Source organism: Anthonomus grandis, chromosome 10 (assembly GCF_022605725.1).
Source record: "Anthonomus grandis grandis chromosome 10, icAntGran1.3, whole genome shotgun sequence".
Taxonomy (NCBI): domain Eukaryota; kingdom Metazoa; phylum Arthropoda; class Insecta; order Coleoptera; family Curculionidae; genus Anthonomus; species Anthonomus grandis.
In genome coordinates, this window is record NC_065555.1 from 8,521,175 (window position 1) to 8,547,850 (window position 26,676).

At 29.5% G+C, this 26,676-nt stretch overlaps 3 protein-coding genes across 5 annotated transcripts in view; 1 reads left to right on the forward strand and 2 right to left on the reverse strand.

Moving 5' to 3' along the window:
- The window catches only part of LOC126741041 (H/ACA ribonucleoprotein complex subunit 2-like protein), a 59,568-nt gene extending 55,644 nt beyond the window's left edge, over positions 1-3,924 (forward strand). For 2 of the 3 annotated variants that reach the window (XM_050447315.1, XM_050447316.1), the window contains exons 2-3: positions 1,327-1,540; positions 3,584-3,924. In XM_050447315.1, coding sequence (XP_050303272.1) covers positions 1,384-1,540; positions 3,584-3,888 — 462 coding nt within the window. In that variant the 5' untranslated portion in view covers positions 1,327-1,383 and the 3' untranslated portion in view covers positions 3,889-3,924. Of the gene's footprint in view, positions 1-1,266; positions 1,541-3,583 lie in introns of those variants that run through there. The other variant, XM_050447313.1, reaches the window with a different exon arrangement.
- Positions 3,925-4,715: 791 nt separating this feature from the next.
- LOC126741040 (nuclear transcription factor Y subunit beta-like) lies at positions 4,716-10,074 on the reverse strand. The gene is made up of 6 exons (XM_050447312.1): positions 9,998-10,074; positions 9,817-9,930; positions 6,623-6,780; positions 6,058-6,255; positions 5,900-5,960; positions 4,716-4,962 (listed from the first exon to the last, which is right to left on the reverse strand). Exons 2-6 carry the CDS (start codon positions 9,890-9,892, stop codon positions 4,859-4,861), a joined length of 597 nt encoding a protein of 198 aa, XP_050303269.1. The 5' UTR covers positions 9,893-9,930; positions 9,998-10,074; the 3' UTR covers positions 4,716-4,858.
- Positions 10,075-11,428: 1,354 nt separating this feature from the next.
- On the reverse strand, positions 11,429-22,286 carry LOC126741534 (zinc finger protein 883-like). Its single transcript, XM_050447986.1, has 12 exons — positions 22,206-22,286; positions 21,855-22,139; positions 20,339-20,472; positions 19,763-19,917; positions 18,935-19,092; positions 15,920-16,003; positions 15,563-15,721; positions 14,593-14,787; positions 13,789-13,888; positions 13,610-13,726; positions 12,113-12,363; positions 11,429-11,792 (listed from the first exon to the last, which is right to left on the reverse strand). The coding sequence occupies exons 2-12, from the start codon at positions 21,922-21,924 to the stop codon at positions 11,518-11,520; spliced, it is 1,698 nt and encodes a 565-aa protein (XP_050303943.1). The 5' UTR covers positions 21,925-22,139; positions 22,206-22,286; the 3' UTR covers positions 11,429-11,517.
- Between the last annotated feature and the right edge of the window lie 4,390 nt (positions 22,287-26,676).

Below are 26,676 nucleotides of genomic sequence, written 5' to 3' on the forward strand. Positions count from 1 at the left end.
GTCGCTAAATATGCCAAGCACAAAGCCAGAAAACGAAGAAAAATTTATATATTTTTCGTTTTGCACTACGTATGCAGAATACGCTGCGTTTATAGTTTTTACTGATGTTGATTTCTGCTTTTACTCCACTATTCCATTGATTTTACTATATATCCGAGGTATTTAAAGTTTGTGCCGATATTAAATGTTTTTAGGCATTTTCAGGTGGTATCAGTCAGCGTCCAGGTTTTGCACCATGTAACAGGAGAGAAAATACATAACAACGAAACAGTCTTATTCGCAAACTTATATTTATTTTCATGTTGCATGTTGCGGATACTCCGCATGTGGTTGAATGTATTCCTAGCTTTTTTACCTATTAGATAAAAAATAGAAGAACTTTTTTCAGGGACAGATAATTTACATAATATATAAGATTTCTATACCATTTTCCACGGCGTAATCAACACTGTATTATATTGATTTTTTCAATATCATCAACAATCACATTTCTTGAAGAAATATTTATTTCGCAGAAATGAGAAACTTTATTGAATATATCGCACATTGTACAGGTGATTTTAATACCTATTAATTAGCCTTTAACCCATATGAAATTTAGCAAAAAGATCCTTCTTCTCAAAAGCAATCTATGTAGATCACTGGCAGTGGTTAAAACACTTTAAAGAATATCAAGTTTCGTATATATGGATTTGATGGCCCACCAAAAAGCCTAATTTGTTTCTTTTATCTTGAATGCACTCTATAGCTTAAAAACTAAACAAAACTAAACTTTTTTATGTAGTATAATTCTGCCACTCTAATTGTTATATTTAGTAGATACTATGTTATATTTATTGGATTTCGATATAATTCTTTCTTCGATACAGTTCTCTCATTTCAAAACAAACCACCCTTAATAACTTAAAAAAAAAGACACGTCAATTTAGATATACAGGGGGAGGTTTAATTATTGTATATTTGACAAAATTCTGTCAATTACCTTTTTTTCTTAAAAAGTTATTAAGGGTGATTCGTTTTGAAATGAGAGCACTGTATACAAATACATATAATAAAATTAAAATATTTTATATATTGTATATAATTATTATATTGATTTTGCTGCATATATTGTATTAAATAAATACATACTCTATTAAAAAAATACTAAAAGTATTATTTTCTTTACATTTTGCGATTTAATGACCTTGCATACAATTTTCGCCAACCGACAGCAACCGCATTCCACAACGGCTTCAACTTGAACCTCTAACTCTAACCTCTAATTTTATGTTTGTGATTGTTTTGATGTGCACGTGTTTTCAGTATTCACCGTTGTTACTTTAGGTCAATCCTATATCAATAATAATTATTCCTGGTAAAAAATAGTTTTATTTCATAAACATGACAAACATTAAAACAGAGTCTGCAGAGGAGAGTGTAGTACAACCTGCTGAAGTCGAATTAAGCTATGAGGAAAAAGTTGCAAATTGCAATGTTATAGCCAAACCCATGGCTTCTAAAAAATTGGCGAAAAAGTGTTATAAATTGCTGAAGAAAGGTAGCGATTTACTTTTTTAACTATTAGGATGCATAGCTAAGTCTCCAGTGTAATTGGTTTTTGGTTTATTCTATACCTGAAAGGCATGATAGGTTAGAACATGTTGAAAATTTTAATAAGAGGTTTCACTCATATACCTACCTGACTGAAGCAAATTCTGTAAGTCAGGATTTCTAATTATTTGCACATTCATGTGAAGATAAAAAGTCACAGCCAGAAATTTCTTAATTTAATTAATTCTTGTTACAACCATTTACAGGATGTCCCTTCACTAATTACACATACATACAAGAAACCTTTTAAACAACATGCTCAAGTAAAACGCCTCTCAAATAGTCAATTAACTTTTAAAATTATGAATAAATGAATGCTTCAATTTTTTTTAAATATCAGTCAAAGCCATCACTCAAAGCAGCGGCAGATTTGAATGTATGCCACCCTTATTTTAACAAAAAATGTGATTTTGATAATTTTTTTATGAGTGCCTAATCAATAATGTTGTTGACTATTTTAAAAGGATTATTATAGTAGATTTAAGTGATTCTTTTGTTGATGAAAATGTTGTTAACTGTGGGACATTTTAAATACCTGGGAAGGAGGATGGCAATTAATTCTTGTTTTGTCTCTTAGTCAATTGTCCCATCTTTGTTACTACTTAGAGTTACTATAAGAGGAGTGAATTGAATATTATTTTCATATAAGTGTTTATTGATCATATTGCTTTGGGTTCAGTTTTATAGACAGATAGAAGTCAGAATAGTGAAGCTAGTGAGAAATAAGTTGTTGGTATATCTGTTCACTAACATGGCACATCTTCTGGAATTTTTACCTCTGATAATCAGTAATTTACAGTTATGTTGCACATAAGGTTTAAAGTTAAAAGGTGCAAGTTGGTGGGTTTATCTTAATAATTATAAATATTATTTTTAAACTGACTTTTTATTTATACCATAAGTGTTTTTCTTTGGGGCCTCTACTAATGCCAAATTTCAATTTATCTGATAAAAAAAATTTGGGGGTATTGCGGAGAAAGACTGTTTAAACACAAAGGTCAAGCAAAAATAAAAACTGCTGTATTTACAGGTATTTTAATGAGATGGTGTTACAGATTAATTAGAACATTTTTTATTTTAATTTAGCAGTATAATTTATGTCATATAGTGGGTTGGGAAGGGCAGGAAGACTTTTCTTTACAAATGAAAATGCCAATCTTTTGTCAAGAGTTATGCATTTCAATGAGTTCACTCATCATCATCAGACTCTAGCACTACATAGTTGTGATTTTTTGAAATTATTATAACTATATTTTGAAAAAATTATTATAGCCACTCCACTTTAAGAATTGACTTCTACTTACAAATAAATTATGTCAAATATTTACTCAAAATTTAAATATTATATAATGTTGATTTGGCAAATAAAATCGTGTTCTATTGAGGCTTGTAAAAGGTTAGCAAGTTACTGACTGACTTGTGTTAGTAATTTATAATATTATATTATAACTAAAATTATAACTCAATATAAATATAAGTATTGTAAAAACCTTTAATAAAATATTATTATTTTACTGATAATAAACCAGTGTGCACCAAATGCAATTGATGTTTTGTTGATTGAGCACTTTTTAACTTTTCCAGCAATAGAATTTGGGCAAAAAACAAATTAAATTTATGAAAAAATATTTTTTTAAATTAAAATTTCTTTTAGTTTTATTAAATAGAATCAGATTAGGCTTATTCTTCTATAAAAGTTTTACGTTAAACCACATTTTACGATAATTTCAGTTTTCTCTCCAAGCAAAAAAGAAGGGTGCTAACTGTAGAAGAAAATACCTAAATTCAATATTGATCACCCTCATCTGTATCTCAGTTGTATTGCTTTTCTCTCTAGGTTAGGAGCCTAAATCCTATCGTCTAAGATTGATTATAAATTTGTTCACTCATACATAAAAAAAATATATAGCCTTCAATACTTACTTTTTAAGAACAGTTTTTTTGTTTGAAGTTTAAATAGCAACAAAAAATAAATGCTTTTTTCTTTTAGCGATCAAACAAAAGACGTACGTGCGATGCGGACTAAAAGACGTGCAAACTCGCATACGAAAAGGAGAGACTGGAATTGTAATTTTTGCCGGTGATGTAAGTCCTGTCGATATTATGTGCCATCTGCCAGGAGTATGTGAAGACAAAAATATCCCATATGTGTACATTCCTAGTAGAAAAGATTTGGGTGCTGCAATGGGAGTGAAAAGGGGCTGTTTGACAGTCCTAATTCGTTCTCACAACGAATATGAAGAGGCTTTTAACGAACTTAAAGAAGAGATTGCTACTTTAGCTGTAGATTTGTAGAGCATAATTTTAAAATATATTAGGGTTAAGTTTGAAGCTTTGTTTTTATATTGCACTTTCCTCAATTTTCTATATCATATACTATACATATAATGCTTTCATTTTAAAACTCACTTTAATTGACTGTAAAAAAAATTGGCTTTTTAAATGCCCCTATGCTCTAAGCCTTTTTCTTGAAGTAAAATAATTTTACTTGTTTCATGACTATAGGGTGGCTATTTAGAAAACCAAAGTTTGAGGTTGATAAAATATCCATTGTAACCACACATTTTGGATTACTATTTGCTTGTATGTCAATGAATTCCCTTTTTATTCATATAGTTGAATAAACAATTTTATGCTTCTTACAATGTGTTGGGTATGGCGGTTCCCATTTGACATACCATTGTGGTTTGTTTTGAAATTAAGGAAATGAAACTCTGGCTGTAAATAACAGAATAATACACAAAAATAGCAAAATGATGGATAATATTTTAATACAATTAGAATTCATTTATTGATAGAATTTAAATTAATAACAAATAATCATTAAAAGAGTGATGATAAATGTGAGTCAAACATAAAATTAGTGTAAAATTTAAGTCATTCTTATTAGATTTATTCTTGTAAAGCATGTAGGGACCAAGATTACTTATATCATAACAAATCCATCTCATCTCTATGGGCAACTTGACCATTATGCAACTCCCCCAAAAATCAAATTCTTATTGCATAGCTCTATTCAGACTGTATTAAAATGAGGTGCTTTAAGTTTTTTGTATCAATAAAACTGTTAACCTCCAAAAAATCAAGTTAGTTCAATTCGGATTTGTGGAATTATTAATTAATTAATTTTCATAAAACATACTATGGGGTATATTTTATTAATTGTTATATACATTGTATATTCTCAAGTAACTGACTAACATACCTACTTTCACACTATTAATATTAAATGTCAAAATTAAATAACTTAAAACTGAAAAGAAAATTAAACTATTTTAGAGCCCAATGTAAATTCTTGCGAGGAACTGGTTTGAACGGTATAAATGACCGCTCCCTCACTGTCCGTTGTTGCTATAGCTGAAGTTGTAGCTGAAAATTAAAAAAAAAAGATTAATTGAAAGGCATGTCTAGTTATGTACTAAAGTGGTAGATATTTAATAAATTTGTAGAATAAGGGACGTTCCCATATTACGTCAGCAATTTTAAGACAATTTTTCACGCCCTCCCACCCTGTCATCAATCTTCAACAATTTTTTTTCATATATTTGCTTTTTCACATCAAAAATGTTGATGTCAACAATTCTATAGCCCCCTCCCTTGTTATCATCTGTCAACAATTACCGATTTAATTTACCTTAATTCAAATCTTCTGCGCTAAAGGATTTGATAATATTTAGACAATAATAAAGTAGCTCTTGATTAAACTAGAATCAGAGTTCATAATTACACAATTCAAATTTGTTTGCCAATAGAAGGGAAAAATATATGGCCGCATATACCTTTACTAGAGAATCTTCAAGTAGCATTATTGAACTTTTTATTTGTGAAAAATTAGTAATGGATTGTTTTTTTTACATAGAAAAATATTTACAATTAACTGAGATGGATAGCTCTTCCTGTCATAGACGTTACGTTTATAAACCTCAGCAGATTGTATGGGTGTCCTATTATTGAAATATCTTATTTAGTTTAAAAAAGCCACATAAAAAAGGATTTTCAATAAAATAACATCCTTTTTTTAAGTATGAATAAAATATTGTTTAATAATAAATAACGGAACTCCTTAGCACCAAAAGTACGAAATTTGGAATAAAGGTAAGTAATTTTTTGCTGCAAGGCACTGCACATACAACTGAAAAGAACATTTTGGCATAAAGATGAATTATAGTACATTATTTCCTGACATTCAGAAAATGTGGCACTTGTCATACTACAAAACCATGAGCACAGAAGATTAAAAAGATTTCTACTCAAACCTCCTTATTCTATTACCTAAATGCATAAATTATAAGAAAAAGAAACTTACTGAATGGTTCTACTTCAATCTCTTCATAGCCCTGATGCAGGTTTTTATCTACTTTGACCGCCTAAATTAATAAAACCACAGATTAATACTAATACTAAGAATTTTCCTTTAACTAAATGTTAATCTTAAATAAAAATTCTATATAACTAGAAACTAACCTCTCTATATTTCTGCAAGTACAATTTTAAAGGCTCTACATAGTTGTCAAAACCTAAAGCACTCATGGCAAATAGAATATCCTCTCCATTAATTGTTTTCCGCTTTTCCAAATGACATCTATCACTAGCCTCACTCGTGATAAAGCTGATAAACTCTGAAACACATTCTTGTACGCATTCGCGGGCATCCTTTGCAATCTATAAATACATAAGTTCATACTTTAGAATATAAAAAATAAATAAACAAAATTTGTATTATGAACTATTAACAATTTCTGCTTGTAAATATATTTGCTATTAGGTGTGAATTACTGATTAGTAAGAAAACAGTCCTACAGTGAAATTTATAATATTCTACACATTGCATCTGTAGGAAAAAAGTTATCACAGTGTAATGAATTGCTTATGTGAAATTAATTCAATTTATCAATATGAAGGCAAAGTGTAATTTAAACTTTTATAATATAAGTTTAATTGTAACTGTTCATAGGTCAGAAATATACAACTATTTTTAAAAATTATTCCAAAACATCCCTAAGCTCTCTATACTTAAAGTAAAACTCACCTTATTATTAACTTTTCCAATCTGTGGAATAGCTCTCTTCATTATTTTTGCTATATTTGCAATGGGTAAAAAACGATCCTGTTCCCTTAGTGGTACTCCTGATTTATCTCCATGATTTGAATCATCAGTATTTTCTGCAGCTAATTGCTCCGACTCATCTAAAATAGTTCAATTAATTTAGTTTTTTTTTAATGTGTGGATTGTGCTGCAAACAATTAATACACATAAGATAGAATAATGACAACTCAGATCATGTGGCAGCTGCAGGCCTTGTGTGACCTTTTTATGTATAAGCATTTGAATGCAAGTTCTTCAAATTTTCCCGATGCCCCATTTTATTCCTCATTTATATAAATGACCCAGGGAAAAGTGACAATACTGTTTTATGAGAACACCTTGTTAGCTTGTCAAAAAAACTATCTCTGCAAAAGAAACTCTTCTAGGCTGTACAATATGCATTTGCATATATATTTTTTCATACTATGAGATCATCACTATTGAGAAAAAAGTCAATACTCTATATTTTATTTATCAAAATTTTAACTTAATGTACCTGTTTTAGTATTAAGTTTTTTAGCAACTTTCAACTTAGTATAGATTGAATCTGACTACAGGATATCCCATTTAGGATGGATACAAGCAAATATCTTGGTTCTTTGTTGAGTAATCTTTTTTATTTTTGCTAGGAGGCTGTATGGCTATAAAGCGCACATTTTGCCCAGAATAAGAAATTTAATACTTCATAGACATTATGTTTTAATGGGGATTTTATATTTCTCAATTCAAAAGTTAACTAACTTTAAGACACTATTTATTTAAAATCTGTTAAATTATATTGAATTCTCGTTATACAAGATACTTCTCAACTAGCATTTTTGGCAACAATACGTAATCGCGACTATAAAGAATACTTTCAAGTCGTAGTTACTAGTCGCGGGAACCGTTTAGGCACCGTTGTGTAACCACTTTTTTACCAAAATTGGGAATGATTTTGTTGTAGCAAATAGGTAATTCTATCATCCCGGGAACTTCTTTTTAACGTCCCATAGTGGTTTTCGGGATGTCACAGTAATTGTGCAGTGCTAGTTACTGAGACAATATTATGCAAACATTTTGATTCTCTTTCTTTGTCAACACAAATAATTTTATATGTCCGTCTTTATTCTAAGTGATGGCGTTGTATCGGGGTTAATCTACTTCATATTGTATTTAATATAGCTGATATTATCGCTTACCGGAGTGGAAAAATGTAAACGAAGCAAATTTTACTGTTAAATATAGGCAATATAGGACGAAAATAAAGATCGCCTCATTAAAATAATGACTTTTAACGAAAAAATATATCAAGTCTAAATATTTAAATTTAATTTTTTAAAGAAGGTAGATAATTTTTTTCACTCCTCTTTACTGCTACGAATATAAGAAGTCTATAATTTAATAAAAATTGCATAAAATGTAAAAGTATTCCGATTTTAGCAAATTCATAAAATCGTACAATACCTTTTCAGAAAATGGAGTCAAATAATTTAAAAAAATATGGCGAATTGTTGTTAGAGTTACCAAGAAGTTTCTTTTGTTACTTCAAAGTAAAAATGACTTAGGAATAAGTAAATTATTTCAAAAAAATGCTACTATAAAGTATATTTTACTGCATAGTAGAAATAATTACTTAAAGGTAATTTGATTTAATAGCCAAGGTGGTAAATATTACTTTAAAGAAGAAATAAGGGTAACTATTTCGGTCTTGTTACTGATAATATTACCTTAAAGTGTATTACTGTGTGGTAATATTTTGTTGTTCCTATGTAGTCGCAAGAACTTGAAATTTAACTTTGTAATCGCGGTTACTTAAAAGTTCCCATTTAATCGTCCCACCGACCAATATTTTCCACTTTATAGTAACGACGTTGTAAAGGTAATTAGGTCAGGTCGCTATCAGCTACCATCATAGTTACCGCAAAGTAATAAATACTATATAGTCAAGTATTAAGTTAATATTACGTATTTCTTACTACTATTTTTTACTTGGCAGTTATTTAAACTTATAAGATATTTTTTTGGTACCAGTTACCGATTTATTACTTGAATAAAGTATATACTTAGTCAAACAATGTTGTAGCCGTAACTAAAATTGCTAGTTGGGTTAAGTTCTAATTTTGATAAATATTAATACAGGCTGTATTACTAAAATTAGACATTATTATTTTTTAAGTACATCCTTTAATGGTACTAAAAGTCATTATCTTTGACTAAACCATCATAATTTCAAATACATTTTTTATAAATTTTCCTATTTCTTAAGCAAACTTTTTGTAATTCTTTTTTAGAAATTTTCAATTTTTCTAATGTTTGTTGACTGGTTTTATCAACTTTATTTTTGGTAGAACCCTTTAGGAAGAAATCCAGAGGTGTGAGCTCGGAAGACCTAGGGGGCCATGCTACAAAAGGACTATTGTAATCAATCTATCATCTTACTACATCCATTTCTTACAGGTGCAGTACCTATTATGGATTAGAGCATCTGAATATACAAATACTCTTTATATTAAAAAAAAAATACTTCTAAAAAAATTAAAAGCCTAGTAAAGTCTACAATTTTATAAAAAAATTACTTTGTTTTTTATCATATATTATTTGGTGGCTTGGAGTGTTTTTAAAAGTAAATTCTGTCAAAATCAATTTTTTTTCTTTTATTCAATAAGTTTTTGCAATTTTTAGTTTTTAACCAACTGGTTGAGAATTAAAGTTTGGAGTCTACTTTATTTTTGAGAATTGTAACCTAAGACCATTTTAATTAGGTTTTTTTTATTGAAACTTGAAAAATATGATAACCGAGTTTCTCTCTTTTAATTTGCAACCACCTTTTAAAACACATAATATATATAAGTTCTCCACTGTTCTTACTTGTTATTCTCAAATTCTAGTTAAGAACTTATTTATTATAAAGTGAATTCTTGACCACCAGTTTTTTTTGTCCAATAAAAATTTGCAGGGTAGTGGGCAGCCAAGGAGGCTTCTTGTAACTTGTTTAATCTAAGCATTGACACTTTATTTGTTATAGGTTTTATTTAACACTTCGTGAATTATATTTTTAAGTTCATTTAGTGCCTCCAGGTGGTCTTTGTCAAGTATTTTTTTAACCTAAGAAAGATATATCCTATATCTTAATGATTTTGATAAAAACATTAAATTACCTTCCATTTCCTCTACAGACACAACATAAGGATCACTTAAAGTATAAGAGTGTGACATATCTTCAATTTTATCCATTATTTATATTAAGATATTAACATTCAGTTCTCTTCTTTCTGAAACATATAACATAAGTATTATTATTATTTATTACCATGCATTTAATTTACAAACTTGACTTACTTAATAAATAAATTAAAAAAACAATAAACAATGTGAAATGTAAACAAAGCAAGTGCACGTACACTGCTCACACAAACTGTCAACTGTCACAAGCGAAAATAATACATGAAGCATAATCAGTAATTTAAAGGCCGAATCACACTACCGCTTGCGATTAATGCGCCAAGTCAATCGAGTGATGGTTTGCGTTTAGCGCGGTACAATGCCAAATCTAAAGGGGCGGATACGCTTAATACTATTAAAATTTGAAGCGCTACAATTGTTGTCTAATATTAAAAATTCTAAGATTATTTTATTAAGTTAGAATACGGTTGTTTAAAATTTTGCACCCCATTTATAAATAAATTTATAAAAATCAGACGCATAATAACGGACGGAAACAGCGGCAATTTAAGAATTACTTAGTGCTTTTCCTGTCAGAGATTTGGATAATCCAATCACAATCAGTGTTGCACGACTCGGTGTATTTTTCACCAAAAATGGGGAATTTTAGTGTTTTAAAGAGAATTTTAAGATGAATTTGAGGAGTGCCTCTAACCTGGTGTATATTTTATTGGGAGAATATCTAGTGAAATTAAATATTCGCTCTTTTTCCTTCTGATCAAAGTTTAAATATCAAGAGAGGAATATATATATGTCACCTATGTTGTCTTGTAAACAATTGTTTCTTTTAATAAATATTTTTACTAATCTGTTTTGTATCAACTTAGATTTGTTTGTTCATTCAAAAGAAACTTTGGTCTAATTGGACAATACAAAATCCAATTACTGTTGTAGAATGCTAGAAGCAAAGTCCGTAGAGTTTTGCCGCAAAGTGTTATTTTCCATTGAAAATGCAGCGGCAGATCCACCTGTTACAAACTCAACGAAAAAAAAAAAATTTTTATGAGATAATGAATAGTTTAGGCATATCAGGATATTAATTTTTTTTAATCATTTCATACAAACAGTATTTTCTTTTACCTATTGGCACAACAGTAATTTATTCGCTATTATTATGAAGACTAACTAAAGTTAGTAGACGAATATTAGGAAAAAATATACAGATTGGTATTACAAAAATAAACTTAAAATATTAATTGCTCAAAATGCCGGCCGCCACGATCGATACATTTATTGTATCTACGCACCATATTAAGGTTGACGTGGTTAAAAATATCAGGCGTGATTTGGATTACTTCAGCAGCGAGGAAGCTTTTCCGGACCCATGTTTATATGAACTTTTGTTTTTCTTTTGACGTTTTCTATCTGTTCTAGAAGTTTGTAACATGATCAACGGAACACCCAGTATACCTAGGTATATAGCCGTAAATGGAAGTATTTGGGAATGTTTGACTAATAAATTATATTACAAAAAGATTGTATTACAATGCTGTTTTAAGTAAATACATACCTCAAAAGTTAGTTAAGTTTATCAATCAAACATCAATGCACGATTTACGATTTTATTCTGTATGATAATTTTATAAATATTTTAGAACAATTATAATAAAGACTATTTACTATAAATACCAATCAAATTAATAAATACCCACTTCTTGTTCTTCCTTAATATACATATCAAGTTTCCGCTTTTTAGGCGGTTTTTCGTACTCATTTTTTTCAGAAAATTCCGCACTTTCGAAATCTTGATTCACTACGCAGTCATCGGATGACGGTTCTTTTTTCACAATTGTACTTAAATTTAGTGTAGTGTACCCAGAGTCGTTACTTTCATTCGGCTCATCCTTTATATAAGCATTTGTGATTGGCTCCATCTTGACCAATGGTTCGTCTATACGACGAATTGCCAGTTCTAAAAATTGTAAAAATAACTTACCAAAATTACTTTTTAGAATTTTAACTATACAATTAAACTAGATATTTGCAACTAACTTTTTTAAAAGTGATACTACTTGTTTCTCTGAAAGACCAAGTTATATATTTATATTACATCAATTAAAGTTGTAATTGTTGTAAATGTTGTAATGTAAAACAAAGCTGTTGTAAAAAGCTTAATTTCAGGTAAAAATCATATGAGGGTTTAGAAAGATGATTGTTAATAACTAATTAGATTTTATAACAGTGCGCAAAATATCGAAATATTTAATATATGTCAAGCACAAATATACTTACTTCCATCTGTACCTTCAATCCTTACACTCCCTTTCTCGGTTTTCAGCCCAACATTTCTATATTTTCTAAGTGCTTTCTTCATATTGGGCGTCATATCTTGCTCTATTTTAAACTGCTCATATTCCTGAGGATGTCTCTGCCTGACATGCTTATACAACAGTTTACTTATAGCAAATTTACTGTTACATATTTCACAACTATATGGTTTTTCTATACTGTGGATGGCTAAGTAGTGCTCTTTGGCAGTCGTGCTAAAAATGTTGTACTGTAAGTAAGTTTCTAATTCATAAGGTGACTAAATAAATAAATTATTTGGTTAAGTGATACAAACGAATTATACAACACCATTATATAGTCTACACATATTAATTATTGCGGAATAAAAATTAGTTAATATGGGTAGGCATTCAACTTATATTGAAGGTTAACCAAGCAAGAAAAAAATAATTTTAAATTGGCTAATTTGCCCTTAAACAACCTATCAAAATTTGTCTTTCTTTTCTTAGCTCATTGATTATTAAAGGGCTATTGACAATAAAAAAGACCTTTGTTATAAAAATCCATCTTTGCTACACTATATACTCTAGGTTTAATAAATAATCAAAATGTGGTTGATAAGGTGTTTGGGGAAAATTTAAGAACCTTTAATTGCAATTTACTTGAATTTCAAATCAAAAAAGTTAAGTTTGTTAAACGCCCTGTATATTTAAAACTACATAATTTGCTTAGCCTGCCTAGATACGGACCAGACAATTTTGCCAGTAGAGAAGTTCCAATAGAAAACTATAATAGGTTCAAACAGAAATATCTCTAAAATTTATTAGGACTATGTTTACCCAATTACTTCAGTAATGACGTTAAATATATGGTGTATATGATAATTTCTAATATGTATGTAGCAGGTTTTTGTTAAAGGAACGTTGTAAGAAAAAACGTGAAAAAAATAAGGGTAAGTCCAAATTGCTACATAGGAAAAATAAGAGGTCAGGATAAAGTGTCTAATATTTTTAAATCAAAACGAATGAAATTTAAAACTAGGTGTATGTTTTGTGAACGCGCTTTCTTTAACGTAATCAATTGTTAATTTTTATGTATTCAAATGAGACATACTGCATATTTGTACAAATGTCTATTGAAATGATATTCTAAAAACCATCCTACAAAATTATATTTTTAATTAAAAAATAGTATTAAAATACATCAGATAGCCGTGAAAACATAATTTTGATCGTGTTGTGTTTTTTAATTTCCTATACACAAATATTAAAAATAGGCAAAATTGTATTTTTAGTGTTAAATCCATTTTTTTCAAACAATCAATAATCATTTTGGTATATTTTTTCAAATATTTCGATTTTCCAATAACTATAAGACATACACGTTGTGCACGTAACCTGTCTATTTTTTAATTTGAACTATCATAGGTTTTCTTGAGGTCGAGTTATGATTTCCAATACTTTTTAAAATAGTGAAAAAGTTTATAGAAAATATGCTTACCTATGAGCAAAAACTCTTCCACATATCTCGCAAGCGAAGGGTTTCTCACCAGTATGAGTTCTCTTATGTCTATTCAAGTTTTCTACAGTGTGAAACTTTCTACCACATTCTTCGCAACTGCAAAAGTAATATACGTAATTAATAAACATCGTTGGCAAATTCCAGAAATCCATGCTTACTCATAAGGTTTTTCTCCTGTATGGGTCATCATATGACGCTTCAGGTTCTGAGAAGATGGGAATGGTCTTTTACAAACGGTACAACTATACGGTTTAAAACCTAAAATACAAAGGTACCAAAACAAAGGAGATAGAGACATCATCCTATAGAAATGTAGTTCCTATAAACGACGAAGGACGATGTCCTTATATTCTTTGTTGTAACCGTCGACGTAGTTTCGATTTTTTAATTAATTTTCTTTTCGAACCGTTGTAGAATCAATAAAAAGAGAATTTATTAAATTTAAATCTTTGAACGTTGTCTTTATTAAAATTTGTAAGTGGCGAGATTTTGGAAGTTAACCTTTCTTAAGTAAGACTGTTTCCACAATGCATATTTTAAATAAAAAATTAAATTAAGCCAAGGCTAAAAAAGTTACGGAATTCAAAAAAAAATCAAAACGTTGCTGCTGGACAGAGTAGTAGAGGGCGCCAGTACATGACATAATTTAAAAAAGGTAAATTTTCTGATTTCCATATAAAAAGAAAACCATTATCATTTCGTTAAAAACAAATAATAAATGCTAAATGTATGGAAAAATTACATTAAGTTAATCATCCTGTATCTTGGTTGTCTTTCGGCGTAGGAAAATTTAACTTAACCTAATTTTTTTAAAGGAATCTTCTCTTAAATTATTTATCACTATTTATAATACTAATTACTACCACTTTTTCCTTGGTTAGAAAAGTGTATTTATATACATATTCTTTACACTGACGTATTTATAATAAATAAATAAATTATAACAAACAAAACATTTTTACCTGAATGGGAGTTCATATGCCTCCTTAAATGACTTCCACATGCAAATTTCTTATCACAAAACTCACAAAAATACGATTTGCAATCGAGGTGAGTTCTTCGGTGCTCCTGTAGACTTACATAATGCTCAAAACTCTTTCCGCAGAGGCCACACGCCAATGGACCGCCAGTATTTTGAATATGCGTTTCCAAATGCGCTAGAAATGTATAAATATATTACTTACTAAGGCTAAAATAATGAAACATAAGACTTCTACGACCCTTTAAAGAAGTAACAAAAACAATTAGCTCTACGGCATCATTCATTTCAATTGTTATTCTTATAATTGCTAGTTTGAAACAGTTTGTTTCTGGTGCTTCTACTTTATTTGTATAAACCACTAGAAATGCATTTTTTCAAGCAGAAAATATTTTGTAAAACAGACTTTCTTAACGAAATAAGTGAGTAGATAGCTTAGCTTAGAAGTTTGAGAATTTTATCAGCTGTGAAAAATTAAACTTGGCTGAAAATTGTACTTAATTAGAAGCCCGATCTATCTCATGACTTCAGGGTCGTAAATGATATGATTTAGTTCTAAACTATATAGCAATTTCACTCTTACAACAATATCCATTTTTTTTTAATTAATATTTAATTGTCTTGATAAGTTCCATATAAGACAAAAAAAACACACTTAAAATTATTTATTACCTATGTTTATGTATTTAACTGTGGTAAAATTACCGAAATCATTTGGGTCACTTTAAACCGAATTCAAAAAGTTATGCTGTTTTTTAAAATATATCATAATTCACCTACCTTTGTGCTTCTAAAGTGTTAAAATAATATTGTAAAATTTAAAACTAAGAAACACATTTAATATACAAGATAGACTTTTGCAAATATAAGTACATATATAATAACAAAAGACTTATGACTATGACTACATGTATAATTTTATATAATATGTCGTATTTGCAATGTATACGTACCAGATAACTGTCGATTACTTTTCAAAATAATATTACACGTTGGACATGCGACAGATTTTTTTGTTGGAGGCCCCTCCATGTGACTGCGTTCATGTTTTTTTAGTCTCGCTTTGGTTTTAAAGCCTGTTTGACAGTATCCACAAACGAATGGTCGTTCACCTAAAATTTTGTAATATTATTTAGAGAATATTTTAAATCTGATCATTTATAAGATATACAGATATGATCTACTATAAAATAGACTCGACAGATTTTTATTTAAGGCGAAAGCTGTAGGTAAGCCAATTGTGACGTAAGTGTTTGTATACTACCTTTTTTTTTATCTGACATTAATGCTTACTATAACTTATAACATACCTGAATGCGTTTTTAAGTGGTCGTCTAAATGCGCAAACTGGGTAAATTTCTTTTCACACTGGTTACATTCGTATCTTTTTTCTCCTAAAAAGAAAATATAATTAAATAAACGGATCAACTAATAACGCCCATATTTGTGGAAAGACAATAATATTGTACAACAAAAATGATAATATCTCAATGTGACGTTAACGGAATGCGGTTTTCGCGAAAGGTTGCTTCTTTTTCATTAAACTTTTTATACATTTTATTGGCGTTCTTATTTTTTTTCCAAAATCAATATTTTTCAAAATATAGAACTAAAAATACCGTATTTTTTAGCATCATTATTATTTCTTGAAATATAGTCAAGTTCTTTGTTACACTTTATTATTATTGTTCGGTAGTAATTAAGTTCCTTAGAACGGCTTATGTAATTCAAATAACTCATTAGGGTTATATTTATATATAAATAATTATGGTTATAATATAAATGATTATATATAAATCTCTAGTTATCCGCCTCATCGCTAACATAATTTACATCTGAAAAAGCGTCCGTCATTCTCAAAGAGACTTATTTTAAATATAAAAAACAAAAGTTTTATTCATGTTGTCAAAAGTTAAGCCTTGTATGGGTTATACGGTATCCTCGGACCTAAATTGAATTGAAAAACTCAGATATAATTAAAACCGAGTCAGCTTTCGCATCTTTTCACTTCCGGCCACTCTTTTTGCATTAAAGATAATTCAGTATAAGGAGGGCGTTAAATTTGACCTCTTAGAAAAAATAGAAATATAATTAGAGCCAAAAAACGTCCCATTTTGGTTTGTGTGAACATTATTAGTGCTGTAAGTACTAATGTACACGCCTTGAATTTCTGTCCCGATCATGTTAGTGACTGTTTTAGATAGGTAACTCTTGTTTTTATACTTTGTAATGTATTTAGGTTAAAGCTATATTTTTATTTAGACCTAAGGATGCCGTCTAAGATGGTGAAACACGTGTCACCTCTTTGAATATTTTTTAGATATGAGAACTTGTGCTTTTTTCAATTTATATTTATAATTTAATAAATGCTATTAAGAAACTTAAACCTAAAAAATCTACTGGCCCAGATGAAATTCCTTCTTATATCTATAAAGGTTGTGCTGAGCTTTTAACAAAACCCCTAGTTTATCTTTCCAACATGTCCATTGAACAAGAATCCTTTCCAGATATTTTAAAGTTATCAATGATCTCACCAATTCATACACAAGACAAGAAAAATGATATATCAAATTATAGGCTTAAATCTCTTAAATTGTTTATCTAAAATTTTTGAAAATATTCTCTATAATAATTTATATGAACATGTTAAACATAAAATTAACAAGTGTCAGCATGGTTTTGTTAATGATAAATCCACAGTGACAAATCTGTGTATCCTCTCAGAACTAATTTCTAAGGTAATTGAGTCTAAGGAACAGTTAGATGTGCTATACACCGACTGTGAGAAGGGATTTGACAAGGTAACTCATTGTGTGCTTTTAAATAAATTGGTTGGCTTTGGTTTTTCTAAAAAAGCTTTTAATTTCATGAAATCTTATTTATCTGGGAGAAATAACGTGGTTAAGATTGGTAATTGTCTATCAGATCAATATATGTCAACCTCAGGTGTTCCCCAGGGTAACAAGCTTGGTCCCTTGCTTTTTGTTCTTTTTATTAATGACCTGCCTGATTGTGTCTCCTCATCTGTAATTCTGATGTATGCTGATGATTTTAAACTATTTAAAGCTATTGCTGTCAAGGAAGATGCTGTAAAATTAAAAAATTACCTATCTTCTGTGGTTGTTTGGTTCAAGATTAATAAGATGTCCCTTAGTGTTCAAAAATGTGCTGTGGTCACTTTCACTCAAGTTAAAGTTAACTATTTTCTTGAAGACTACTATATTGATAATACCAAAATTCTAAGAAAAAACTTTATTAGAGATTTGGGATTTGTAACAAGAAACAGTAAAGATTTTAAAGTAGCACTATCATTAGACTTTATAATCCCCTTGTTAGGCCACATATGGAGTATACTTTCTGGTCACCTGAAGCATCATCACATTCAGACATGATTGAGAAGGTACAGAAAAGATTTTTAAGATTTCTGTATGTCAGAAAGAACAAAGAATACCCATATATGGTGTCATACAGAGCAATGTTAAAAACGTTTGACTTCCAGATGCTCTGTACCAGAAGGCAGAATCAGGCAGTCATTTTTATATATTTCATTGTAAATAATGTTAAATACTTGAGCTGTGATCTAATTGAATACATTTAATTTAAGATACCAAAGACTAGATTAAGAATAACTAATAAAGAGCTTTTTTATATAAATAATTTTAATACTACATCTCCAATCAATAATATGTTAAGGATTTGTAAGAATGTCTTAAATGGCTTTGAAGATGTAGATATATTTAATATCAGGGTTAAGGAAATTAGGAGTTTGCTTGAGCATCAGGACATAGTTTAGGACTCATGTTTTACTTTTTTCTTCTTATCTTTTTTTTTCTTCTCTAAGGTTTAGTGTTATTGTTGTGAAATTATTTTAATATGTTTTTTGTTGTTTGTTTTTCCTATTATAGGCTTTACATGTAATTACTATTACCCGATTTATAGTGTTTGTAAAGTTTTTTGAATAAATGAATATCTGCCCATCTCGAAGTCTAACCCCAAACCTAGTATAAACTTGGAATTTGTTCTCACAATGCTTGTTTTGTGATTATTAATTTTATTTTATAATTATATATTTTTCCTTCAGTTTACTTTGTCATTATGAAATCTTATGAATTTTTAGCTGATCTGATAATAAAGCATTTTATTCGTATTTGATAACAAAATTATATTTAGCTGGTCCAATAATAAAGATTTATTTATATAATGCTACCCTATTTACAGCATCTTTTTATACCACTAATAAGAATTGTAATCAACTTCTTTTTTTAGGGTAAATATTATAAATGCCCTTTAAAACAAAACAATAGATAGAATTTTTCATTCATTACCTGTATGAATTCTCATATGCTTGTTTAGGTTTCCTTTTACCGTAAAGTACTTTTGGCAGATTGTACACTGAAACGGTTTTTCTCCAGTATGTTTCCTGGCATGCACTTTCAGTTGAGTATTATCTCGGAATGTTTTTTGACAGCTACAGCATCTATACCTAAAAAAAATATTATAGTTAAGTTGAGAAATGGTCATAAAATATCTTATGGGGTAGTTTTTTTATTAACTATACATTAAAACAAATAGATAAATAACATATTAACTGGGATATACTAATGAAATATAAAAATCATTGTAATAAAACAATTGTCGTAAAGTAGATGCGAAAAGAGGGCTTAATTGTTATTGATTTCTGCAATACACAAATTTTTAATTCAGACAATTTTATTGTAGGTTAAGATATTTTTAGATTATTGAGTTTACATTGATAAACCCTATTTATTTCAAAGTTCTGTAATAATATGTTATTTCAGATCTTTTTATATCTCAATTTATATATATACCTTACTTTCATTAGACTTTTGCACCACCTTCCATTTTTACATACATAATCAAATTCTATTCTAAAAAAATTAGTTTTTAGGCGAAGTCTTTAAAATATGATAGTTTTTAATAATTCAGGTAAATGATCCAATTTAAATTTGAATACAGACTCTAGTTTTAATATAACAGTTAATGTAATCAAATAATAGGTTAGCATATAAATACTTGACTATAAAATAATGTCATAACAATGTCATCATAATTTTATTCATTACTTGCCATTGTGTAAAATATTGTAAAAATTAATTTTCAGATAATTAATATTTTAAAATTTAGAAATGTACCTTTTACTTTCTAATCTTCTCTCTTTAACATGTAATTCAAGATCTTCTTCATCCAAAAACTGTTTCTGACAAATTTCACATTGAATATCATCTTCATTTGAGGAAAATTCAGAGTCACTTTGATCTGAATCGCTTGACTCGTTCAATTGCTTATCCTAAAATAGATTATATACAAAAATGTAACACTGCAAATTATTCAATAAAACCTCATACCATGTGAGGTAGAAGTGAGTTAATTCTCTCATATGGCTTATGTACTAGCTGCTAGCTGGTGATGAATACAACAACTTGCTTTACATATTTTTACAATACATATTAATTTACTTGTTGTTTTATTAACTTATAAGAAAAATATGGGTTAACATCTCTGTAATCTCAGAAATCTATTTTGAATACATTTTTAATAATACACAACATTTGACCAACTTTGTCAATAAAAAACCTGCTAAAACTGTATAACTAAAATCATTCTGCATCTGATCTGTTATGAAACCCTTACAAATTTTACCATATGATGAATTAGACATTTTATCATTATAATGATTATCTTATTTTGTTAGTTATCTATCAACTAACCTGTACATATTCAGAATTCCCACTAAGTACACTGTTTAGATGTAAGCTGCTTTGTAAAAAATCTTGCAACCTGGTAGTATCTTCTTTGTTTAAACAAGGGTTTGTTATAACAGGATCATTAGGCTCACTAGCATCTTAAAGTAAAAAAAAATGGTTTAATCAATGTATGCAGTAAACCCATAAAATTAACTAAATAATTTGCAATATCTTTAAAATAAAATATCACAAGCTACAAATATTGAGTCCAAAAAGTACTATTCATAATATTATGTCAATATCAATTTTCAGTAAAATATTAACAGGGGCTGGATGCTATATGAACCCACTATATGTTATGCATGTAGATAGTATAGTGCATAGGTGTTCCAAATAAGAGATAAAAAATTTTTTTTAACAACTTTACCACCCAACAGTAAAAAATCTAAGATATTTAGGACATATAGTACTTGAATAATTAATTGAAAAAATAACTGAATTACTAAATCATTTAAATTTAAATCAGAAAAATTACAATAAATCTATTACTTAGGTAGAATTTTTTTATACAGTAACTACATATTTTATTATAATATATCTTCAGCATGGACTGGGTGATTATTCAAATTGCTTTATAATTAATTTTAATAATTTTATTAGCAATTTTTTCTCTAGTAAATAATTTTCTAAGATTTTCAGATCTAGGTAGGTCATCATATTTTCATTTAGAAAGCAGTGGTCGAACAACAACCACTTTAGTCCAACCTATAGCCATTGCATCAACTTGATAATTCTATACTACCATATAAAGATTTAGTTACATTTACGATTTAGTTATGTGTGTACATGGGAATCTCAGAAATTATAGCAAATACAAAAGCTTCTTTAACCCCTAATCAATAAATTTATGTATGACAGAACACTCAAACAAGAGTACCTAATCTTGTTTTTTTCTTTTTAAATGTATCAACAATTCAAATAGATTTTAATAATTTTATACAGTAATTGACAACTCTTTAATAGTGTCAATTGATTAGTTAACATGACTTTGTTTGTATTTTGATCTGATACATGTACATACTTTTAGTCTGTATTTTACTTGAATAAAGATTTTAATATTAATGTAGTTCGAAAACACTAGTGCACTAATCACTGAGTCTTTCTCAAGCAGCACCCCACAATCTATACTAATAACACACTATTATGGTTTTCACAATCTGTTTGCTGTTAAACAAAAAAGATTTAAGCTAGTTCAGGGTTTTACACTATTAATGAAATTGCATTTTAACCAGTATTTTATAACATTAAATACTTAGATTTTAAAATACCACCTTTGCCATCTTCCACTAATTAAGTCTAGATATGGTTTTTGAAGAAAGTTGAAAATTTCATAATGATGAAATAAATGAACACACTGATAAAATAAATATTTTTCTTTATTTTTGTTGAATATAAAGATTACATTTTTGTTAAAATGTGGACAAGTGAACATAACTTGAGAATGAGTTTAAATTAAGAGATTTCACTACTCCATTCTTACCTTTTGTTTCCTCTATTTTAATGCCATGGTAGCTATCTTGGGTAACACCTGAACCTTCTTCTTCTGACATTTTTAGTTATTCCAACAATTTTCCTTTCAAGAATAAAATTGGAGAATCGGTATTTTGATACATATGGAATAAAAACAAGGTAATAGCAATAGTTTCAGGTTTGTAGATATCACTGGTGCAGTTAAAAAATTAATAATATTAGCCATTAAAGAAAAATAATGGATGTATAAGAAAGGACTTTTAAGGAAATAGGAACAACCTCACTTTCATATCATCTAAAAATAAAAAAAATATTTAAAACATTAGTGAGCTTGACTTTTTCATCCATTTTTGTTCTTCACCTGTAGTTAAATCGTCTTTTTTTAATATTTTATTATTTTTTCATTTCTTAGCCCAAAAACAAACCACAAAAATGATTTTTCTATTTTTGACATTTGACTTTGACACGTCTAAAGGGCGTCTACCGTATGATGCGATATATCGCAATCTTTGCAACCTCGCATGCACAATCGCAGCGATTTTCGATAACACGATGTCGCGAAACCCGCATTCACAAGTGATAGTTTTTGCAGAACGTACTAGCTTCTTTGTCTACACTATTTTTAGTTGTTCGCAAATTTAATCTAGGAAATTAGTATCACAATTTCACTTAGAATTTTTCTGATTCCGTGTACGCTAGAGATTTTTACAAAATACGTACAAATTAATTCAAATAAAGAAGTAAACCAAGAGAAAAATAATAAAAAGGTGGAGCAAATGTTGGGTGAGAAAATGAATTCAGCGTAGAACTACTCTAGGGATACATAAAAAGCTATAGAATTGAGAAATGAAGAGCCGATGCAGCTTAAAAATTTGTTGTGAATATAGGTGAATACTTCAGGCGATCAGTCCGGAGACGCGTTTGTCTGTAAAACTTTATTTTTTGGCAACAAGTAATACTTGTATATTCAAATTAATGATTTAACATAAACAAGACCATTGCATACCTCACTTGTAATAAAATTGAAATTTGTGTTCTTCTCAAAATATCAAAGTGCTGCTATGTTTGAATTGAAATAAACGTGTTAATCTGCTCTACTATTTACTTACCATATTATCTTCTATAATATTCTGTATATTTGCCTCAATTATAAACTATAATAAGTCAAAGAACTCCCAAGTACTCTAATATTCATTAATTCCTAGTCCACTTATCTTATTTTTTTTTTAAATTCTCTTTACTCTTGGTTAACTTGCGTTCTCAAATTATGTAGCTTCCTTTGAAAAACCACTGTAGCAGTATTAAATAAGTCTGCTAATATTTTAATGCATTTCGCTTTTTAGTTCTATCCGTTTTTTAGAAAACTAATTTTCTGAGATTAGCCGTGTACACTACAAGCTCTCAGCAAGTCGCAAGCTTTTTATGAGCAAGTAATCTTGCCACTTTATTTCTCAGTGGCGGTTTCTGCCAGGGGCTCAGGGGCACAAACTTCCCTACTTTTTTATTAACATAAAAATAAAATTAAATTTTTTTAATTTTTGAAAAATAAAAATAAACAGGTTAAACTATTAAACATCCTTCGTAACATAAATATTTAACCTCCCGTCCTACCTTAAACTAGCAGCCGCATCCGCTTACAGCGAGATTGATCGGAAAGTAATTTTGAGTATTTCCGCAAAAGTAAAATAGAAAGAAAGAAAGAAAGAAAGAAAGAAAGAAAGAAAGAAAGAAAGAAAGAAAGAAAATGTGCTATATTACGTAAGAATAATCTTGTGTACAAGCACCCTACAAGCTAAAAAAACAAAACAAAAATATAATTTCAAAAATTGACAAAACAATATACAAAATTAAACACAAGAAGACAAAACTTTTTGAACATACTTAAATTAAAGATAACTAAATAAAACAATCAATTACTAAATAAAGGTAAACTTGTTGACAAAACTAGAGAACAAAAACTTTCCAACATGTCCAAGGTTAAAACCTATCATTAAAAAAGTCATCCAGGTTATAATATGCCTTAGCCAATAAAAGCGTCTTTAATTCTCTTTTAAATTTCTTAACATCCGATATATGTCTAACACATAGAGGAACATGATTGTAAATTTTTTTACTTATGTAAATTAATGAGTTTTTGGTAAGGGAAGACGTAGGAATAGGTAGGGGAACATCATTTACACGACGAGTCAAATGGCCAGTGTCAGAGGATTGTTTGGGAATTTTGTGAATAAGAGCAGCTGTTTCTAAGATAAAGAGTGAAAAAAGAGTTAGGATTTTTTCAGAAATGAAGAGGGGTTTGCAAGAATCTCTTAACTTAGCAGATCACAGGTATCTAACTGCTTTTTTTTGAATAACAAAGACAATGTTAAGTAACCCCTTAATGGTTAAACCCCAAAAAGGCAAGCCATACCGAATATGAGATTCAATAAGTGAAAAGTACACTGAACGTGCAACCACCCTTCCCAGCTCTTGTTCTGCCATTCTTACTGCAAAACATCCAGAAGATAATTTCCCATTTAAATGTAAAATATGATCTTCAAACCGAAGGCGACCATCAATGGTAATTCCTAGGAACTTGCAGCACTCTTTATTCTGCAAGAGGGAATTTTCGTCAAACATCAGACCCTGAACATCGCACTTAAACCCCATAATAGACGTCTTTCTTATATTAAACACGAGCCTGTTGGAAGCACACCACCCTGATAAAATCTGAAGGTCTTCAAGGATACAAGTCTTAATATAATCAGAATTTTTATGGCTCCATAGTATGGTGGTATCATCAGCAAACTGAACCACCTTGCCCTGGAGTTTCAATGAACTCAAGTCATCCACATACAGTAAAAATAACAGTGGTCCCAACACTGAACCCTGGGTAACGCCGCATTTCAGGGATCTAGAAGCAGACAAACGCCCAGACACTGTAACCTTCTGAGTACGCTTTGATAGATAGGACTCAAGCCATCGCAACGCTACGCCCCTAAAACCATATTTATCGAGCTTAGATAACAGTATTCCATGATCCACACAGTCAAATGCTTTGGATAGATCACAAAACACTGCCGCCGATAACTCTCCAGAATTCAAGGACACATAGACGCTCTCCAAAAAGCTAAAAACAGCATCATGAGTCCCTTTACCGGCTTGAAATCCAAACTGATTTGCAGACAAAATGCCATTATGATGTAAAAAGGACAAAATTCTGCTTTTTGCAAGTTTTTCAACTATCTTAGAGAGGGTAGACAAAATAAAAATGAGACGGAAATTACAAGGCTGATCTAAATCTCCACCCTTATGGAGAGGGATAACCTCTTTTAAACATGAAGGAAAAATGCCAATATGTAAAGAATTGTTTATGGCAGAAACTAAAGCATTTAAGGCTGAATCAGGCAAAAAGAGTAACAACCTCGAAGATATCCCATCAGCTCTAGATGATTTATGGTTTTTTAGGCGTTTGATTTCATTTTTTACTTCGGTAAGATCGACAGGATGAAAGAAAAATGAATGCTCAACCGACACTTGTTGAAGATAGTGTAAGGGGATCAATGTTACTACGAATGCCCTTGAGCAAGATATTAGGTATATCACAATAATAGTCGTTTAAAATGTCACGTCTTCAATTCAATCAAACAATCACGTCTTAAATCCGGTTCAGATTTTTTATGGCAATGTCTAAAATCATTAATAATCGACCAACACTCTCTTTGCCTATTTGATGACATATTTAAGCGATCCCTATAATAATTAGATTTTGCTGCTTTAATTGTCTTTCTGTACAGACTACGGTATTTCTGATGATATACAAGGATATTTTCATTTGTGGTATACTTGCACAATTTAGTCAAAAAACGGAGGTTTTTAGCTGAAATTCTAAGGCCTCTTGTAACCCATGGTTTTCGTTTCTTAGTTTTAAACCTCATTTTAGGAAAGCACTGATTGATCTTATCACACAGAACTTGAGAAAATAAAGTAAGTGGGTCAGAAGCCGTTTCAAGTGCATTCCAATTTACCGAAGCTGTAGCGGCAGAAAAAGCATTGAAATTTCTCCTGCTGAAAATTCTTCCCATATAATGAGATGAAGATAATACTATATAATACATTATAAAATAATGAGTGGACTTTGATGAAACAATTAGCGTAGTAGCGCGTATCCATTTATTAATAGTGGAAGATAAGTTCGAACTTAATTTTCCAGTAAACAGTTAGTAGTTATAAATATTATAGATTTGATGAATAATTAGTAGATGTGGTATAAGAGACAGCACTGGCATTCTTCAGATTTTTTGTGTTTTATAGGAAGTACGATGGCTCAGAATGAACTTAATGCCCTGGATATGCTTTCAAAGAAAAATCTTTTATACAATATTTTAGATTTTGATAATAAAGTGATCAAATTATTTGTTGCCTAAAAAACATTTGGTTTCACCTAGCTTGATAATAAGAGGGTCCAAACAGAGGCGAATTCTACTCGATGCAAAGCCAGAGTTCATGAATAGGACTCGAATTCTCCAAAAATGTTTTTCTATTGACATTCAGTAAAGAATTTGGACGCGAAATCTTTAGTTTTTTTAGTGTCTAATGGATCATCTTTTTATATCCCTCGTTTCACATTACCATTCACTTGCATCTCCCAAATAAAAAATCCACGAACCGCCACTGTTTCTATAATGGCGTGCACACCCTATGCAAGTGATTAGTGAGTGTAAATCTGGCAATTTTATTTGCTAGTGGACACGACGCTTAAGCGAGAAACCTAATAAAACCTACGAAAAAGGCGACCTGTACAAGGGTATGGCAAAGCAAATATTTAGTATTCGATGAGAAATGATTTTTGC

What these genes read in the sequence shown, in the direction of transcription:
- LOC126741534 (XM_050447986.1), bottom strand. Translation starts at nt 21,924, where the DNA reads ATGTCAGAAGAAGAAGGTTCAGGTGTTACCCAAGATAGCTACCATGGC. An exon ending in GCATATGAGAATTCATACAG is followed by an intron (nt 16,004 to 18,934) that starts GTAATGAATGAA and finishes TTTTCTTTTTAG; the next exon opens with GAGAAAAAAGATACGAATGT. An exon ending in GGAAGAGTTTTTGCTCATAG is followed by an intron (nt 12,364 to 13,609) that starts GTAAGCATATTT and finishes CAACATTTTTAG; the next exon opens with CACGACTGCCAAAGAGCACT.
- LOC126741040 (XM_050447312.1), bottom strand. Translation starts at nt 9,892, where the DNA reads ATGGATAAAATTGAAGATATGTCACACTCTTATACTTTAAGTGATCCT. An exon ending in GTCTGTAGAGGAAATGGAAG is followed by an intron (nt 6,781 to 9,816) that starts GTAATTTAATGT and finishes GAACTATTTTAG; the next exon opens with ATGAGTCGGAGCAATTAGCT. An exon ending in ACTTGCAGAAATATAGAGAG is followed by an intron (nt 5,961 to 6,057) that starts GTTAGTTTCTAG and finishes TTATTAATTTAG; the next exon opens with GCGGTCAAAGTAGATAAAAA.